General features: G+C 32.3%; 1 protein-coding gene across 1 annotated transcript; it reads right to left on the bottom strand.

The window, feature by feature from the left end:
* Positions 1-243: 243 nt before the first annotated feature.
* LOC137918791 (probable G-protein coupled receptor CG31760) lies at positions 244-20,449 on the bottom strand. The gene is made up of 16 exons (XM_068761692.1): positions 20,354-20,449; positions 13,387-13,570; positions 12,125-12,320; positions 11,127-11,285; positions 10,616-10,751; positions 10,305-10,437; positions 9,907-10,039; positions 9,542-9,695; positions 8,050-8,159; positions 7,101-7,245; positions 5,759-5,828; positions 5,303-5,441; positions 4,478-4,583; positions 3,180-3,323; positions 2,168-2,314; positions 244-1,060 (listed from the first exon to the last, which is right to left on the bottom strand). Exons 1-16 carry the CDS (start codon positions 20,447-20,449, stop codon positions 1,031-1,033), a joined length of 2,082 nt encoding a protein of 693 aa, XP_068617793.1. The 3' UTR covers positions 244-1,030.
* Positions 20,450-20,774: the final 325 nt, after the last annotated feature.

Genomic DNA, 20,774 nt, shown 5'->3' with positions numbered 1-20,774 from the left:
TAAATTGTGTTCTTTGAAATAATTATGCTATCCAAATTCAGAGTAAACTACCTTTTGGACAGAAAATTTGGGCTAATATTATACCAGATAATCACAATGAATTTTACTTTTTATTATCATTATTATACTCAGTCTATGAGTTCAATAGATTAAGATATACACATGTTAATCAGGTCTTAATAAAGTAAATCACATGTACATAGCATTTAATGTAATACTTAAAGCAAATTAAACCTGAAACAGTATAAAGATACTATTAACGACTTCAGTTCGAGCATCAACTTTATTCTTGTCATGAAGTTTTAGTTTTCAGTGTTTTACCAATTGCAGGGCATCATCATTATATGAGCTGATAGATGTTCACGGTTAGGCATAAACCTCCCAATAGATTACCACCATATTCTTTCTTACGCTACCCTCATCTAGCGACTTTCCACGACTTTTACTATGTAGTCGGACAACCTAATGCTAGACCTACCCACACCGAATCTACTGGCTCGTAGTCGCCGAGAATCTTTCGGTTCTTGCACCCCAGTTTCTTGCGAAACAGCATGGTGAATTACCACCCAAGCACATTCATTTCTTAATGGCGAAGAATGAGAGTGAGGATTAGATAGATCGACGACGGTATATATTCAAATATATAAAGATAATAACAACTTACCCAAACGCAATGGCAACGGCTAAATCATTTATGGCGTTCGTATTCAAATTGAACAATCATAATTTAACATAAGTGTTGTGGTCGTAGTGGCCAGCAGTACGGAGCGTTAACGCTTACTTATGTATATTTATTTAGCAGCAATGCTCTCTCTTTATCTTCAGTCTGTGGACAAGTTTTCATTAACGTTGATCGCCCTACTGAAGTGGTTAAATCGGCAAAATATTTTTTATACAATTTACAGCTGAGGCGTTCTCGTTTGTGGTTTTCGAGTCATACGAAAGCAGGTGGGCGCGGGTCGACGGCGGTAGTAACGCGACGCGCGGCGGGTCCGGGCCAAGTCCAGCCGCTGTCGCTAAGTGCCACCAGTCACACCGGCCCAGCCCAATCCGTTCCCTCCTGTCCATCAAAGTAACAACGTATTAAACATATCAACTATTTTATTCCGTGCTAAAGAGTCGCATGCCAAAAATATTTATAAATGTGTTCATATTAGTCATCAGATTTTTCAATTAAGATATTTTAAAGTCCAATATTATAGAAACTGGAGTCAAATTGTGCTCTCTTATAATGTTAATATTCTATTTATAATTAAGTTAAAAGGGTCGAAACCATCAAAGATCAAGCGGAGACAAACCAGGGTGCAATTGGGATGTCATTGTCGAATTAATTTCATAATGGTTCATCTACTTGTGTCGAGGGTATGCACAAATCTGACTACCTGCATTGGAGACTTTGCAATACCAGTTGCCTTAAAGCACGTGTGTGTTTGGACAACGACAACTTAGCGGGTGGTTTGTAATAACTAAAGATGTTATTTTAACATTTTGGCATCCAATAGTGAAATCACTATACAGCGCGTTAAGTATGCGTGCGGCGAGACAGAGGATTATCGGCCGTCCATCAGTCTATAGTCAACACTCGCGTAGCGGGCGCTTATACGCATGCTTCACGCCCCTCACCTCGCCATATTCCTAAGGCACGGTACACAAGTTTCGGAAGCACTATAGTGCTGTCTTGTAAATGCCTACATGAAATGAATGATGTGTTACAAAAAAATTTGTATTACAATATCCCGACACACATCGACACTTTAATTAGTACCTCTTCTCCAATAATCTTATCACCACTTTAATTGTATATTTCGGATCTGCCTTGGGTTTAATAGCCGTTTAAAGTCTTCAACGTATCCAGCAACTAGTAGCAATTAAATTGAATTAGTGATGGCTCAAAGACTGGACCATTGGAATTTTTAAATAGCGATATTAAGTTTGTGGTTTTAGTCTATGTAATTAAGATTGTAGGCTTTTACTACAGTTATTTTATCAGATTTGAAGATTTTAGGCCGCTTTGGAGAATGTTCCATAGATCAACTAATTGGATAAATTCCTAGACCTAGGAACCGCCTTGGCGTAGAGATACATGTCAAGCGTGCGGGGATTTCCAGGAGGGTCGAACAGTTGATTGATAAGTTGATATGATCGCATTCTAAATTTAAAAAAGTACCTGTGAGTTCGTGTGCACCGGGCTATGCGGCGCCGGAGTTTGACTGCTGAAGTAGCCGCCGGGCCGCGGCCGCAGGTGTCGGTTGTTCATTTCCATTTGCACTATTTTCATAAACTCTATTTGTGCAGCGAGTTTTTGCACCTCTTCCTACAGAAATTACACTATGTACATCTTTAACCCGGTTTAAATTTTGCTACGTAAATACTATTATATATTTATGCACATTTAATTAACATGCATTTAGAGGCGAACTTTGTGTCATAGTAATTACTACTAGTATAATTAACTTTTATAAGTCATTATTAAAAAAAGATGTTAACTATGTTAAAAATTTTGAAACAAGCACAAGCACTAAAGCCTTTTTTGAGAGTGTGGGTATAGGCCGAACAGACCTATATTGTTTGCATTAGTGTACTTCATATCTTTCGTTTCACTATATATTGTCTTGACATATTCCGGCTTCTTGATGATAATTCTTAAATGTACATGTTTTAATTTATAATAAAAATCATATAATAGAGCGCGTAGTATATATTCATATGGTGAACAGATGACAATGTAAAGATTGTGAAAAATCGCGAGATACAGGCCGCTTCCAAATTCAAAAATTCTTTATCCAACATTCGGTAGTTTATATCTCTTTTTAACGTCAAATTGCATCTACTCGCTGTTCGGATAAAATGTCGTAGACCTGAGAAGAACAGACGAAAGAAACTCAGCGGGACTAAATATAAAATTACAAAATTTGATAAATATTTCAACAGCCTGGTGGCAATCATATTACCAAGGCGCCATCTTCAAGGAAGTAATTTACACTGTAATAAGTCTTAGCACACAATCGTTCTTGGACATATTTTTAAAACCTAGCAATGGTAGCTTTCTCAATTAAAATTGGTTTCTAATTCTAATTGGTCCTTTTAGAAATCTATGGGAAGGGCGATGTCCAGCAGTGGAACTTTTACAGCTGAAATAATGCGGAAGTCTTTAAAAAAACTATACTAGATCACAATACCTTCAATTCCTCATTTTCTTGGTATAAGTCCGGCGGCTCGTCTGGTACGAGACCGATGCCGTTGAGGGACGACGAGGCGGGCACGCCACGAGCGCGCGCTCTACTGTCCCACGTATCGCCTGTACCCCGTACTACGCGCATTACCTGGTACCAATTGTTTTATAAAGAGTCTAGCACAACATATTTATTTGACTTCCAGAAGTAAGGGTACCGTACACAGTAAATTTGAATAAAATAATTGTATATATATTTAAAAAATGTAAATAGAAAAATAGACACAGCTGAAAAAATTAGTACATTATAAATATACGAATATAGTTAGACTAAAAATGTAAATAAGGTATAGATCGAATAAATAAAATACCGGTCGAATAGAGAATAAAATTAGAAACATAGATAGTAAAATTGTAAATAAATGTTTGGCTTAAAAACTCATTAACCCTTGTATAAAAGGTCTGTACCAATTGGCAGCAGAGGACTGTAGAACAGCGAAAAAAAAAACTTTATCAAGTGTGTCTGATATTAAAAAAAAAGGAAAAGAAGGGAATGGGAAGAAAAAGAAAGAAAGTATGGAACATTTTGATAGACTCTATTAAATACGGTCAAAAATGACTCAGGGTTGAAAGTAGATTTTAAAATAAAACAAATTTTTTTCGAATATATAAATAAATAACTCATCAATAAATAATTATTAAATAGTTAATTGTACAATAATAATTAGCTGTTAACTTTCTAAATTAGATTATGGCATCAAAGTGAGATTGACTGTTTTGTTTTTCTTATTATACATTTTTTTTGGTTAATCTTCCACATGTTATAGAAATTGCAATTTATCTTATATTTTTACTTTTAATTTGCAAGGAATGTTTTACATTTTATTGGCAATCCATAATAAATGAAATAAAATAATTCACGAAATAGGCAGTTTATCAAGTATTGCACATAAATAGCGATAGATGTAACAAACAGAAAAGAGACAAGTATATAATAAAATTATAATGCATTTGTAGTTTGGACCGGACTGTGACTGCTGCGCAAATGGCATTTGTAGATTCCGCGGATTTGTCACGGTAGGGCGCAGAGGGTGCCTAGCTTAAAACGACTTAAAGTAGCGAAGCTCCTCGACTCTGGCTTCCCAGGCCGTTTGAATAAGTTCCATAACGACCCGAGCCGATGTACTTAAAGGGGTCCTCGAGTTTAGTCACTGTAGGTGTCATATGCCCAATCGGCAACTGTAAGCCATAATAAAATGTAACGTTAAAGGTTATAGAGTGCCAAAAAGACAGTTTATCTGTTACCTTAGGTAGAAATACTAATAGTACGGTGGTCGACGTAGATAATTGTGTTCGTATGAAGCCGAGAAGATACTTGATGTCAGGCCCGGCCCGTGGCAAGATTAATAGACTGAAAGAAATAGATAAGTTTTTATTAAACAATCTTTAGACGCACATATTTTGAAAGAGTTTTTAACATGTACAAATCATACTAAATGGTTTAATTTAACGATAATCAATTTGTTATATAATATATATTATTCCGATTATTTATATATTATTTCCTATTATTTTTCTATATTATTTATGTATTATTGTCTAATTTGTTTTAAATTTCACCCTTTTTGGTTTGTAAATTGAGTTGGGATAATAGTTTCACTTATAATTTAAATAAAAATGTTGTCTACAACTGTATTTTAATATTTGCAGTAACGTTTTTCGTGTGTTTGTGTTTACGTTGTGAACGTGTTATTGAAATTGATTGATAAGAAAAATTTTAATAAAAATAAACTAATGAATAATAAAGAATAAAGATAGGTTTAATGTGAACAATGTTGGTAATATTTTGTCTAAACTTAATATATTTTCAATAAATGAATCAACGCAGTTATTAATTAATTAAGATTGATTCTTAAAATAGGCGCGTTAATTTGGAACATTTGTATAAAAACTGGAACATTAGTATTGATGTGTTGATAACATTATTTAATTTGAGGTTATGATTACAAAAAGTTTTTATATTTTTTTTCGTAGTGGTATCTTTTTTCTAAATTTCGCTTGGAATAGATGGTACATGGATGAATATACATATTGTCATCATAAAACAGGCATATAAAAGCCAATACTTACTGAAATGCGATCATCAGTGAGTTGACTGTGAATATGTTATAGATGGCGATAGAAATGAGGCGAGCCTCGTTGTACAGGCTCTCTGCGTGTCTGACGCGGTAACATACTCGCACACCCCACAGTAAAAACAGAATTTCTCCTAAAACAAATACCCAAGCTTAAATTCAGTAAATCAACGTATGTTCAATATTGCATTTATAGTAATCAGTGTCTAAGACGGGTGGGATGATCCACGCGTAAATATTAAGTCTGGCTCTGTCGACAGCTACGAGGGAATAGTCAATTTAAAAGCGTTAGTACAAAATCCATACAGCCTTCCAACCAAAAACATTAAAATTACCTTTCCTGTTTATAAAATAATCACAATTGGTTAACAGCCACAAACTATACTGATTTTTAAGAAACCAATATAAGCTTACGTATGTGTATAATTAAAAGTAATATGACATATAGTACCTATTGCTAAACTGTGATCCCACCAATTGTAAGTACATTGTTTAAACTTTAGTCCTAAGTCGTCTGTTATCTGTAAAAAAAAATTAATACATAAATTATATTTAAGAAAATTAGCAACTCAATTAATTTATTTAATTGAGTATTTAAAATAAAATATAGTCTTTAAATATCCTATAAAATTATAAAAGGTGCAAACTATTTCTGATCACTAAAATTCAGATTGAAAAACGAAGATTTTCTTGCTATGTTCTAAGTTGAAAGATGCTCATAAATAGGAGCTCAATTTGATTGTAGTTTCTATCAAATTGGATCCTCTTGGCACTCTCGAAAAATGCACAAGTGATTGCAAATGTTCCAAAGTGGATAATCCTTTATATAAATATATGGATAACTATAAATCAATACTTGATTGCATTTCCTTGTGTTAGAATATTGTTATTTACATGGCCACGCATATTTTTTAGTTTAATTTATGTAAGCCATGAAATCAATTATATACAATTACGAAGATTTTATTAATATTACGAGGAAAACATATTTGAAATAATAAACATCAACGATCTAACAGGCATCAATCAACATGCGATCTGAATGGTTAAAATATGGTAATCGCTGTTTAAACTTAGATTAATTATTTTGGTATAATTATACGTCAATTATTATTATTATTTTCTGCCTATTGTACAGCTGTCTCCTGTAAAACAATGTCAAGGTTTTGACGTTAAATCTGGGTATGAATTAAACATTTAACTTTTTTATTATTATGGATACATTTTACACAAAAAGTCGGAAAAAACTTAAAAAAGTTGGGAAAAAATTAACTTATTTATATACATCAATTAATCGACCAAATTCAGTTTTGTTAAACGAAGTTTTCATAACTCGTTGATTAGGAAGCCAAAGAAACTCTATATTGTGTTCATCGTTCATTAATAAAATCAAAACATGTTCGGCCGTTCTTACAACGCTAATTATGTTTAATAACAATCTTAATTTAACAAGATTAATTGTATGTTAATGTTGTCTTTTTTCTTTATTCAGAGTTAAAAATTGATATTTATAACTTAAAATACCTGAAATTAGTAACCTAGGAACAATTATTTCCATGCATAATATTTGGTTATCAAATAATCGCAGTTTAACTTAGTTTCTTCGTATATTTTGTTTTATAGTGTAGTATTCATTTTTAGAAAGTCGTATATAATGTGTGTTTTGTGTATACTTTATGTATTGTCTGTATAATCGACTAGTTTAGTAAAGTAAATAATAAAAAAATAATTTTTAATCTGACCTTTGAAAGGTATAATGTTTTAAGATTTAAATAAATTTAATTTATACTCACAACTTCTGCATCGGGTGGCGACGAAAGTGTCCAAGTACCGAGGTAAACAAGCATAATTAGAAGAATTGGGGCCATCCATTGCAGCAGTTGTTTATCTGTTAGTTTCAATTTGTGTGCCGACTTCACTCGGTATGTGAGAGATACTCTACAAACAATATTATGTATGACTAAAATACCATAAGTTATATGTTTTTTAAATTGCTTATTTTTTATTTTCCCTTTGTTTTTTTATTCTTTTTTATGATTTTTACTTATTTCAACTACTTTCATTGATTTGTCTCTGCACCATTCCTATGGTTAACTGGTAGAAAATGGTTTCGACATTAATTTGCCTTTTTTACAGCCCGATTTTTGATACCTCACGTTTTCTCTTACATATGGGATAAGAACTTTATTCGCGGCTAAAAAGTTATTTTATTTTTATTTCTATTATTTTTACTTTCTTCTTCATATTTCACATATTTTTTTACTCTTCTCATGTTTTCCTTTTCAATGTCTGTCATTCTTAGTATTTTTTAAATTTCTTTCAAACATAGCCTTTCGTCCCCCATCCTTATATAAATATAAGAGTACATTAAAACTGACCATAGGAGCAACATGACTTTTTTACATTTTATTATATCATCTTAATTTTTTAACACCTATTTTTTTTACAATACAATTAATTTATATACTTTTCATGTTGACCTGATCTCGTTTAATCTGAGCGCTGTTTCTATTTTTTGTGCACTGAACTATCCCCCGCCAGTACCCCAGAAATATGAAGCACTCATCGTCGCCTTTACACATTATAATTTCTTTTACATTTAAATTTAATTTAAATAAAATACATAAAAAGTTTAACAGTTAAAAATAAATATGTTATAAAAAAAGGTGTCATGTTAGGTCATCTTGGTAAGAAATTTAAAAGAACGTGTGAATGATCAACGTGTGAAATACATTTACTTACCGCCAAGTCTTCATAAGTAAAGCTGTGTATGTAATACAGAATCCCAAATGACGAGTCCATTTAGTTGCAATACAAAAATATCTGTCAAGTACTGGAAAAATGGCTGCCATCTAGAAGCAATAATATTTTTTTTTGTTTATAATATACAATTTCATCATCATCATTTTCAGATGTAAAACGTCCTCTGGTAGATATAAGCAATGAGATTTACGAAGATTAAAATGTTCTGTTATTAAAAAAATAAGTATGATATAGTACAAAACATAAATAGCATGAGGCTAGAAAATTTGCATTGATTCTTTTGCACATTTTTTTTTCTTTTATAAAATATCCATAACAGTGCAGAGAAATTTTAGTTTTAAAATACTAAATCTTGCCTATTATTCATTGTAAATTAAGATATTTCAAGAGATATGGACTGAATGGACTATTGGGAACTCACTATATTTTTAACGATAATTGTAAAAAGAATTCTATTAATTTAGTATTTTTGGTTGGTGTGTATTTAGACTATCTCTAGGTTCACTATCGCATCTGAAATCACTTTACAACACTCTGTGACCTTTTGTAATATGTTTCTTATCTCTAACTTGAATTTGATACGAATTTAAAACATATAATTAATTACACATATATAATTGTTACTTTTTATATTAATAAGGCAAAAAATAACTTTCAAATATACATATATTTGTAATGTTATTAGCGACCACGAGACCGAAGCGCCTGGCATTGTTTTAGTCAGGTCAGAATCGCGTTTGATACCACTAGCCGAAGCAATAAACACTGCCCAACATCGACCCAGATGTCGTACAATAGTAAGAGCCAAACTTAAAAAAAGAGTCTTAATCCTTAGTAGTGAGGGATTTAACACAAGACGGACGATGCTATGAAGAAAAAAAAGAAAGTTTCGCTTTTTTTCAAAGTGTCGCTCTGAATGGTCCTTTTCAGATTCGACAGTATAATTAGTAGTCAGTAGATATGTCACTATTGGCAGAGCGCTGACGGGCCTTATCCTAAACCTTTTATTTAGTTAGCTGTACCTAAAATGTTCAGCGGTGTTGGTCGAATTAACTACGATCAAGGGTTATACGACTTGTACGTCACGACATTTTATTAGACATTTGTTATTTCCCCGGACGGGCCACTTGGCGAAGGTTCCATAAAGTGACCAGTCACAAAGACCACTTCACCCGAATCGTTCCAATTGAAAGGTACAAAGTGTCAAGTATCGGCTCCATCAGTTGCTATAGTTGAAAGGAAATTCTTTTGGATATACCGAAATAAGTTCGTCTATCCACCTTATGCGTGGACGTCTTATGCTGCCCTTGTAGATTTACATATTTGACGTATATTTATAATACTTCAATGAAACAAATCAATATTTTTTAAAAATATCACACGTCAAGTGTAATTAAAATTTTTTTGCTATGGATGGACAACTTAAAAAAAATCTTTTTATTTTGAAAAATGGACGAAGGTTTAAACTTACTTCCAAATACATAATAGCGCATCCCAATAGCGTTATTGAGAGGAACACGGGACTTGCAACACGAAAAACTTTGACACGGCGATGATGCCGCGTGTAGCATGTGAGACTGACGGTCAACACGGCGCAACACACTGATATAGTCAAAAGCGATATCCTGTAAAAACACGTTCATTTTGTAAAACTCAAAGCCGTCACTCAGTCTAAACAATTTTGCAATCGTTAAATGACATTTTGGTTCTGAGACTACAAGAAAAGTAACATTTAGGAACAAGTTTTAGTAAAAAAAAATGGGATCAAAAATTTTTTTAAATAAATTTTAGGCAAGTGGTGCAGTATATCCAGTAATACAATAATTAAATACTTACCGAAAAGGCCAGTTGTATGTAGCCAAGCAGGGCTCGGGACCACTACATGTTTCACAACCAGGCTGGCATTTTATACATTCATAGGGTTCACTCCAATTGTCTAATCCACCTTCCTCATATTCTTGAAATGCAACTGCATACAATTTGTCTTTTTAAAATTTGTCATAAAAGTATTAAAAGTAAGAATTCTCTACAATAAATACAATTGTTGGTTTATTTTGGTATTTTAAGAATTAGTAAGCTTAGTTAAAAGTTAATGTATTAATAGAAATAAAGTTAAGATCTGTGAAATGATTACCTAAATTGTATGTATATAATGTTATAAAATAAATTATCTATTTAATAATATTAATATTTTTGGATATATTTCAATATATGCTAAGAACACAACACTTTACCTTCGACTAAGGAACCATTAAATCCTTCTGGATGATGTATGGAATAGTACCCAGGTCTGCATTTACAAATATATGATCCTCTTGCCCACCCCGCATGTCTTGCATTCATTTCACGGTTTGGTTTGTATATACACTGATATTGGGAATAGTTTTATTATAATTTAACAAAAATATTATTTTGCAGCAATTTTATTTATAATGTATTCTAAATATTTAATAGTTTTTCTCTATTAAGTTAGTGATATTTTTAGTTGAGAAAAAATTTTAGTTTATTTTTTAAGTGACATATATTGTATATATGTTAAACTTACATAAGTTGTTTCATTAGGACATTTGTGTGTTCCATGAAAAGAATAAATTTGATTGTCGTTTTCATCATCATCTGTTTCACACTGGTTGATTTCCAAATTAGATATATCTATGTCCAGTGACACAACGCCATTTAATCTGTTAATAAGTAGTAAAAAAAAGTTTAGGTAAAGTTAAGAATATTCTTTTCAATTGTAAAAATCAGTAAAAATAATTTAACAACAAAAATTCAAAGTTATGAGGCAATTTGTTTCACTATTAAAAATGGATGAGAGGATATGGAAGTATTATCTGTTATGTACACTATTTGGAATTTTTTTTAATAAAGAATAATATGTATGTACAATGTATACATTATATGGGGAATCACTATCATGCCTCATAATGGTAAACTGGAGTCAGTAAAAATGTATTTTTACAGGAAAATGTTTTTTTCAATAACATTAAATAATGCTTATATGCCGATAATAATTTAACAACAAAAAGGTGTAATGTGTACTATAAAATTCTTACCCACGGACTTTTGAAACTGGAGCGGTATATGACAAAAGCCAGCGCTCTGACTCACAGCTATAATATGGATATGTCCACCAGCCTCCCATTGCAGCCCCAGGGGGAGATGGCATGAACTTGGATGATCTCAGTTCTTCTGTCTGATAAGCTGATACATACCTGGAATCCATAACAATTATACTTATATTATACTTTTTATGGATTACACAACCTTTTTGTATATTCTATTATTGTTTCATATGTCCGACTTAATTTGTTTTCATAAAATGTTATGATTATTGTTTAACTTAATAAAACTATTTTTATTCGATTTTTCAAAGGCTAGTCTTTTGCCTTTTCATTTTCAAAAATCAGTTATATTTGCCGGAAAAATCATTTTTGTATATTTATAAGTATATATACAGGATACATAATTATAAATACACATAATTAATAGCATATAAAAAAGGTTCGCTTAAAATAAACAACAATATGTTGTAATACTGACATTTTATTTAAATCATTAATGTGAAAAATATTGCAGGAAAGTTTTAGTTTTTATAATCTTTTAATTAAAATAAATATTATTTATCGCACATGAAATTGGCAGTATATAAGTTATAAAAAATGTTGCGATATATTCATGTAAGTTCTTTTGTACAGTAAGTAAACTGTAATAGTTACCTGTACTTTCCAAAAAATTTAATTACTAGTTATTAATATTAATAAATAAATGGAGATTTCATAGCAAGAGCTTTATTGATTTTAAACAAATTGAAATTCAGATTTGTTTATGTTAAAAAGTATTGTTCGTCTTTTTCTGATGATAGGGCAAAGAAATATTACGCTTGCTGCCTAATGTTTACAGAAAATACATATAAACAACAAACTAAAAATCATTATATTTTGTGCCTAAATCGTGCAATGTATAAATAGAGTAATAATTTGATGTAAGTTATTTCTTTCTTAAAAAACGAGGTTTATTTTAATAATCAATTCAATTTCAACAATTGACTTACCATGGGTATTCAGGATCAGGAGGTTTATCCATCGGAGGTGACGGTATTGCTATTGGTTCACCTGCACCATATCTTTGCCAGGCTATTGATCCTTGAACTACACCGTCTGGTTGAAGAGCTATTGCACGCGCTCCAACAGCGCGTTCTGTAGAACTAGCTCCCATTACTAAACTTTGAGAAACTGCAGTCAAAACTTCTAAAAATAATGAAAATACATTTGATTATGTTATCTTCTCATCAAATTACTTTACATTTTTTTTGCTTATTCAGTAAATATTTTGACAATAGTCGAAGCTTGCACATAGAATTTTTCCTTTACAATTATTTTAAAGAATGTACAATGAATGATGTATGCTTAAGTTAATAGTAAGTCTTTTCAGATCCTAAAAAAATTACATAATAGTGTTACGATTAGGTTATGAAGGAGAAAAAACAACAAAGGCAAATAAAACAATAACTCTCAGCTGCCCTTTGTAAAATTAAATAATACATCCAAGGATTAATATAGATACATGAAAGCACAAATATAAACAAGGTTAAAAAAGAATATCTCGCGTGTAACGAGTAACACTGGCACGTTTATTAATACTTTCCGTCATAAAAATAACTATACTCAGGTCTTTACAAAATTATATAGCTTTTGTTTCTTGTGTTATTATTTTCGTCATAGTTGATATTTTTTGTGCAACGACTGTCTTTATCTTAATTAAATGAAGTATGTTTTCGTTTGTTAAAAAAAATAGTAAATTTTGTAGTTTGGCATGTAACATAAACGGTGTCATTAGAAAAGTATACAGAGTAATTGTTTTTTGTTGTAAAAGCTTAAAAGAAGTAAATGTATAGTTAATTTGTCCGCTTTTACACCGAAATTCAACCTTTGTTTATAAAGTGATCACTCTAGAATATGTTACATTAAAATATTTTTTTCCAATGAAAGACCAATAACTGCGGATGCGCATAATTAATTTAATATGTACTGATTCGAATTTTAAAAATTATTTTTCTTACTCTCTTATTATTACGTTACTCATTATCTTTGAAACCATTGATTTTTGGACTGAGAGTCCATACATTAATTGGGAGCAAATGAGCTATGCGTTCACCCCTTATAAGCTTTTACATCTATAATGAATGACATTGTATAACGTTTGTATATTGAAATGGAATGGGCGTATTAAAGTAAAACATTAGCAGACTTTGTAAAATACTAGTTAGAGATATTTTGATGAAAATATTAAGCGTTATTGACGCGCGTTTCTTACCCGCGTTTTCCAATCCCAACTGATGAAGCATGTTAGCGGCCAAATCCGCTCTAGCTCTGGCCGCGTCCCAACGCGCTGCGTGCAGGGGCGCGCGTAGCCGACCGTACCTATGAGTCACGCAAAGTGCTCCTGTGGCCCCAGTAGCAACCGCGTGCACGAGTCGTAGAGATGATTCTACTTCTTCCTAGAAATAATTTTATTTATAAATAATGTATATATTTTTAATATTTAATTTATAAATACTTTATAATAAAGATATTTATATTTAATTAAATGTTAAACCGAAAAATTATGTCTGTTATTAAGTAATGTAAGATGCATCGATAGTGAAGGCAGGAATTCCTGGTGTTCACTCGCTTTTCTATTATGCGCACAAAGCGGATTGTTTGAGCGGGTCATTCTTTTTCTTATTTTTCAGCTGATCGTCGCCAACTACAAAGCCTTGACCTTCCCATAAAATCTCCACTCTGACCGGTCGTTCGCTTCGTGCATCCCATGACTTCTCGCGATTTTAACTATGCCGTCGGTCCACTTAATGGGAAATCCACCCTTTTCGTGTCTATCGGCTTGTGGTTACAACTCGAGAACCTTTTGGCCTCAACGGTCATCGGTTGCACGTGCAATGTACCCCGCGCACTACCACTCCAGACGAGCAATTCTTCAAGCTACGTCGATGACCTTGGTTCTTCTTGTAATCTCCTCATTTCTGATTCGATGAGATCGATCGATGATAGCTCTCTTAATTGTTCTTTGGATAACCACGAGTCTTCTTATAAGGCCCACTGTAAGCGACCACACCTCTGATCCGTAAGTCATCACCGGCAGCAACCACTGGTCAAAAACCTTCGTCTTTAGGCATTGCGGTGTTTTGGAGCTTCCCGAAAGCTGCCCATGCAAGTTGGAGACGGCGAGTGATCTCTTTCTCTAAGTCAGACTTACCAAGCTGAACGATTTGTCCCAGGTACATATAAATGTCTACAACTTCGAGCGTTACTCCCCCTACCACTACTTGAGTAGGCACCACATGAAAATTAGTAATCAACTTCGTCCTGTCCGTATTTATTTTAAGCCCTATTTGTAAGTGATTCTAGTTCTGTCATCCTCTTAAGAATTTTAAACTTCACATTTAAATATAAATTGGTAGATTTGGAATGCGGAAATTTTATAGGTTAGTTATACACTACGAATTTTCAATTGTCATTAATAATAATAAAAATCATTTTGAGTACCTGATCTTACATATTTTTTTATTTAAAAATAATAAATGTTTTTAAATAAAAAAAAGTAAGATTAAAAGATTTAAAAGCCTATTGTAAGTATTTGGTTTACCTTTTATATGTTTACGGGTAAATTTTCATTCGAAATGAAAGTTCAGTGCCGCGATCGGGCGGCTTAATTACGCCGGCTCTATAGGTATTTGTCACTAACGAGTTTCGAATGAGCTGGCTTTGAGCACATCTGTAGTGGGAGATAACTTGTTAATTGTTCGATATTATTTTGCTCCAACTACATTCGTCTAGTTAATTATACAATCTAACACCTCATATTTTAATGTGATTTATTTCGTGGTATAAGTCCTTTGGGTATCAAAAAGGGCTACTATCATTAACGTTCTACCACATGAAAAATTAAAACATCTGAAGAATTCTACAATTCTCTGTATTTTGTTTAATTCCTTAAGATTGCGTTGTGAAACACCTTGCCGGGATCCACAATTAGCTCCTTCTATACACTTTTATATTCTGTTTTTCGCAGAACTGTAGGAATAGAGTGCAGTTTTTGATTTAACGTGATCGAATAGATAATCGTCCATATGGTCTTGTATCGTCTACTTTCCATAAAATTTGCATTATGTCGTAGTTATCTGGTTGTCTGCAAGCGATGTCTAAAGCGACTTATGACTCGTTGGTAACTCGCGGAGAGTGGTCTAAGAGGCCTGAGTTGGTTAAGGATGGACATGGTGGTGCGTCTTGCTGTCCATGGTACATAAAAATTTTCTTCAACAACCCAATACTTTTCTAGTCCATTGCGTGAATTGTCCACAATTTATCCATACAGCAATATCAAGAATGCAACACCATTCTCAGTCTCGCTTTGGTTGCGATGATGTCTAACAACATTAATTATATCTGCAGACATTTTGTTTTCATGGGGATTTTTTGTCTAAAGTTTTCTGTTTATTTTTTATTTTTGCTGTGTATGTATCTATTTAAATATAAATGAATTACCAAAAGTGTTGTTAAGCTGAAAACTCGCGAACGTTTCGATCATGTTTTCGTTAAAACTCAAAGAAAGTTTCTATGGATAGAAAAAAAAGAGAATATCGTGCAGCAAATAATAAAAACATTGCTATTTTTTCCCATTCGAACCGCAAAAATCACAGAGTGAACTAAAACACCGTTTCATAGCTCTCTAAAATTGATGTCAATCAATACGAAAGAAATACCTGTTAGGATATTTTAAACAAAGAATACCGTATACCATAAAGTATTACAATAAAAATATTATAATATTATAGCTAGATTTTTGAATAGAAAACTGATTTTAGTAAGTAACGGATTCAATAATTTAAAAGTTGTTTATTACATTAATAAATAAATAAATGATGACTCTAAAATAAGTATTATTTATTTATTTTTTCAACTATAATATAACATAGCTGTAACTTTTGAGCATAAAAATTCTGTCAGGATGGAATATGAATGAAAATAAAAAATAATAATTGATATTTATCATCGACATATGCAACAGATTGCGTTCTTATCAATGTAGGATGAGTAGCTTATTTATATCTTTATTTATGTTGTTCGTCGAAGCGTGTGTGGCGGTGGAACTAAATATGTACAAACCACTTTACCCTCGGCTCATCGAGTGCGGACGAGGGTGCTTTCTATTTAAAGAGCTAACTCGCCTATTGTCCTATAATCTAACTATAGAGTAGATACTTCTGCGCGAATGTGTGAAAAATGAATTTATATTTATTTAGGAGGCAAGCATATCACCCAGAAGAGATCGCCATCGGAGCCTTAAGGTTTTGGAGTTGAGACCACGAACTTTCAAAAGTATCGTAGGACATCCGCCCACAAGTGGGACAGGCGCTTCTTATCGGTCCAATTGGAAATCTATACAGAGTTCCTGTGTCCACTATGGACGTATATAGCTGAAATGAATGAATAGCTATATGGATGACATTATTAATAAATTAGTATAGCATTTCTTTCTCTAAAAATATCTACTTGTTTTTATTTTTCAACAGAAATCTAGGTTAATTGTAGTTTTTTCTTTCAAATTCGCTACAATACTAAATGAAAACTTTTCAAAATATGGGAAAGATTTGATCGCTTTCATAAAATACTTGCAAACAAATTGGCGTTTAGTTGCCCGTATAGTGCATAGATTTTAATGTTAAGATACAATTCGCATAATTGATTATTAGTTTCTTTGATGTACCATCACCATCACCATTTCAGCCATAAGATATCCATCGTTAAATCTAGACTTTCCCCATAGACTTACAACAGAAATGGTTTGTATCCGTGTTCTGACGACTTTAATAAGGTCGCCTGTCACCTTTATGTGCTATGCAACGCTTGTCGATCCTGGTACTACATTCCAGAACCTTAAGGCTCCAGCGGGCCTGTGTTCTTAGCGCAAAGTGACTCGCCCTCTGCGCCACTTCAATTTTCCAATCCGCTGGACTCGATTATTGAGGTCCGTCGTAAGATTAATTAAGTAAAAAATTAAAATAAAAGTCCTTTACGTAATCAGTTATTTTAAAGTATTTTCAAAAGTCCTTCAATTTAATTATTGTACTTTATTATCAAATATAACAATTAAATTTTAGTTTATGAAACATTTATGGCATGAAAAAGTTACGTTCGATGATTTAAAACAAATATAAATTCCTTAGTCAATTTAAAAGAAAATATTAGGCACTCGTTACGTGAATAGCATTGTTAAAAATATCTATGACAGCTCCCTGGAACGCATATACTAAGTAAAATGCAGCAATAATAGTTTAACGTTTCCCAAATCACACTAAAAAAACTGATAACATTCGGTTAAGTTAAAATTAGGTTGCGAGGAAGTAAAATGTAATAGATTTTTATAAAGAATATACTAGTTGTGAGTTTATATACAAATCATCGATATTAATTCGTATATAATTGTACATTACGCTTTATTTTACTTTAATTACATAATATAAAGAAGAAAGCAATAAAGCTTGAATTAAATAAAATAGAAAGTCCAGGTGCAAGATATGTAAAACAAAATAAACTTTATAGTATAATATTTTGACGAAGGTATTATGAATAGATAATACCTTCGTCTAAATATCTCTCTCTTTATTTATCTGTTGTATTGATTATCTTCTTTTATGCATATTAGCCTGGTACACTGTATTATGCAGAAAATACACGGCACAAAAGGCAACTGTGTGGTTTTATACAATAGCAATAGTCGTTAGGGAATACGAGTGTTCATTTTCCACTGTATGCGCATAGCCGTCTGGGACTGGATAATTCACATTCTACAAACCATAAAAGAAATGAAAAAAGAAATTATCAGAGCCATAGAAAAAAATATAGGTGAGTTTGTGAAAATTAGTAGATAATTTTTGTTTTATTCTCATAAACTAAATACGAATTATCATGATTTATTTATTTATTTACATGAAAGACAAAAAAGTTTGGCTAAACTAGGAGCCAATTAGAAGTCTTTAAATACAGTTTCTATTAGGCTACAAATATTTAACAGCGGACTGGAATCAAACTGACTTTATTATATATTTTTTAGGGAATAAAATGCAGAAACATTCTTTTGGCCAATTTAAGGACTGCCTAAAAGTTAAAAGCTCAAATTGGTCACAGATGATCATATTAATTAAACTTGTTACGACATATTTTAGCAGCATACGTATTGAGATTTTTATGATATTAAAATTCTCTTGTGAGTTGATTTATGCATTAATTCGAAAAGAAACCAAATTAAATAACGTAAGAATTGCTGTTAAAAAAAAAAAACAATCGCGGATAATTTATTGTCCGTTCGCTTAAGAATGCAGAGAATAATCATTGTCCACCAACCTAGCTACGCCACGTAAATAGACAACTCATTCATAATTAGCCCTTAAGTTTTTAATAATAGAGGACATAGGGATAGAGAGAGGTTTCAATCCTTATTTAAATTAAAGACTGTTCTGTGAAGAAAACCTCATGAAAACAAACCATACGGAATGCTTGTATTGTCAAAGTTATAGCGCTATTTACACACTTCCGGTAATAATATCATGAAACTTTCCCATGGTCGCTTTAAGGTTGTGTTGCACTTTAGCCATTACCCGAATTCTATCGTCTTTCTCTTTGCTTAAGGTGTAACGTTAGTAATCGGGCGATATAATACGAATTAAATAACAAAAGTCAAAGACTGTTTTACACTAAGGATTACTACACTACACATGATTATGTAAAGATGACAATGATATGTTTGCTTCAACGCTATTTCAATGTTTATTAAATACGTAATATTGTTGAGATATGTATTTTTAAATAAAAAGCCTCTCTTACTTTTATTCCTCTGTCCTTCTTAGGTGTGAGGAATGTATAATCAAAATAGGCGGAAGATTCATCATAACTTCAATAAGATATGTATTAAATCGTATGTTGGATGAAGAATTTTCAATTTCAGTTAACAGTTGAATTGTGTGATAATGTGCGTTTAAAATATTCGGTTTGTAATAAATTTATCAAACTTAACATTCCAACCATTAAATCTCAAATAAAAGCTAAATGGCGTCTTACCAACGTATTACTAAAGTTTATCGTTTGCGGGAATAGTTTTACAGTATGAAATTTAACTTAAATTTTATTATATGGAATATAAAGTTTGAATGTTGTTTCAAGTGCTGCGGTATTTTGAATAAGTATGTTATTGCGGGTGGGTGACTGATGTTTTCAAACGAAGTTGTATAAAATTTTAATACTGCTTTAATTTACCATGCGATATTCATAGCTTTTGAAAAATTTTAATGAAATTTAATTTTAATGTAAATGAAAACTAAAACTTGGCTCTATATAATTCGTTACCCACTCATTTTTTTTTCATTTTGACCACATATTACGAAGACAGCTAAATAAATTGCACAAAGTGACTGTGGTAGGCAGGGCCGCATTTAGAAATTTGCAGCTTAGGGGCATTCAGAAATGAATATATTAAATTTTATAATAACTGACCTTCAAAATATGTCGCCCTGGGCTGCGGCCTATATGACCCATGTTTTATTTGCACCTGATGGTAGGTAAATTTGATGGGCGGTAACAGTCCTGGCATGCATTCCGCCCATGAATATTCTTACGGACATAAATACGAGGTACAGTATGCAGGTGTACTAAATACTGTGTTCTTGTCACGCAGGCTTACTCTATCTTTCAAGCATTTTTCAAGTATAACATCTTTATCAGTCAGTATTACTTTATTCTAGCATACTGAAGTTCTTAACAACGATTAAATACATAGTATCGTCATTTTTTTTAACTATTTTATATTACAAAGATCTAATGACGACGGTGAGTTTAATTGGGTTTAAGATTCAGTTAATGTACAAAACTGATATAGTCACCGGAAGGCGCGATTAATCCATATGCCGGCGATACGTTAGTATCTTAAAAATAAAATTTTCAAATAAAAATTAATGAGTAATGAAATCACAAGGTGCTGCCGCGAGAATCAGCCTTTTATCGGTGGAAGACTGGATGCGAGGGTGTATCGAATTTATATACTCTGCTAGAGCGGTGTAGCCTAGACAGAGTATTCGCGATAGAAGACTGTGATAGTGGAATACCAAGTCCTCGTAGTTGTCACAGATAAATATATTCTAAGGTTGTTCAAAACTAGAACTAGAATCACCTGACTTGAGTGAATAAGTATTTTAAGTTCGTAATAATTTTGAAATGATTTGACTACTTACTCGGTAGGCAGTGATATTGAAGGCACCCACTGGTGGTAGTGACAGGAGAGCGAAGGGCAACAGCAGCGCACTTGACATGCGCCGCGGCCCACCCATCTCTGCGGACCATTCGCCCGTTGACACTTACTTGAAAAAAAAAACAAATACATAAAACAATTGTTAATTAATTTTTTAGTTAACAGAAGGTCAATAATGACTTATGTTATATATATATATTCCTTGGGCTTAAAGCGACAGATCGCATAGTCTAAACCACATTTACGTAACTTAGCTCGAGGGATCCTTCGGGAGTCTCGGCACAGGCCGTTAGGTAGCGTTTTATTTTGTGTATTTTTTGTAAATGAATATGTTAAGATATTTCTTTATTACTTTATTTATTCATTATTTTGTAATATTTTGGTGTTTATCATTTATAACCGTA

The sequence above is a fragment of the Battus philenor genome, unplaced genomic scaffold, assembly GCF_028537555.1.
Source record: "Battus philenor isolate CCGP_79_NKW_IND1 unplaced genomic scaffold, ilBatPhil1.0.hap1 SCAF_15, whole genome shotgun sequence".
NCBI classification, from domain to species: Eukaryota; Metazoa; Arthropoda; class Insecta; order Lepidoptera; family Papilionidae; genus Battus; species Battus philenor.
This window is presented reverse-complemented; position numbering and strand designations above follow the sequence as displayed.

Bases quoted from the DNA above. Each gene is read 5' to 3' on its own strand.
- LOC137918791 (XM_068761692.1), bottom strand. From the start codon at position 20,449: ATGGGTGGGCCGCGGCGCATGTCAAGTGCGCTGCTGTTGCCCTTCGCT. The intron at 10,752-11,126 runs GTAAGAATTTTA...ACTTATTAACAG, and splicing joins CCAGTTTCAAAAGTCCGTGG to ATTAAATGGCGTTGTGTCAC. The intron at 10,438-10,615 runs GTAAGTTTAACA...TCCCAATATCAG, and splicing joins GTCCTAATGAAACAACTTAT to TGTATATACAAACCAAACCG.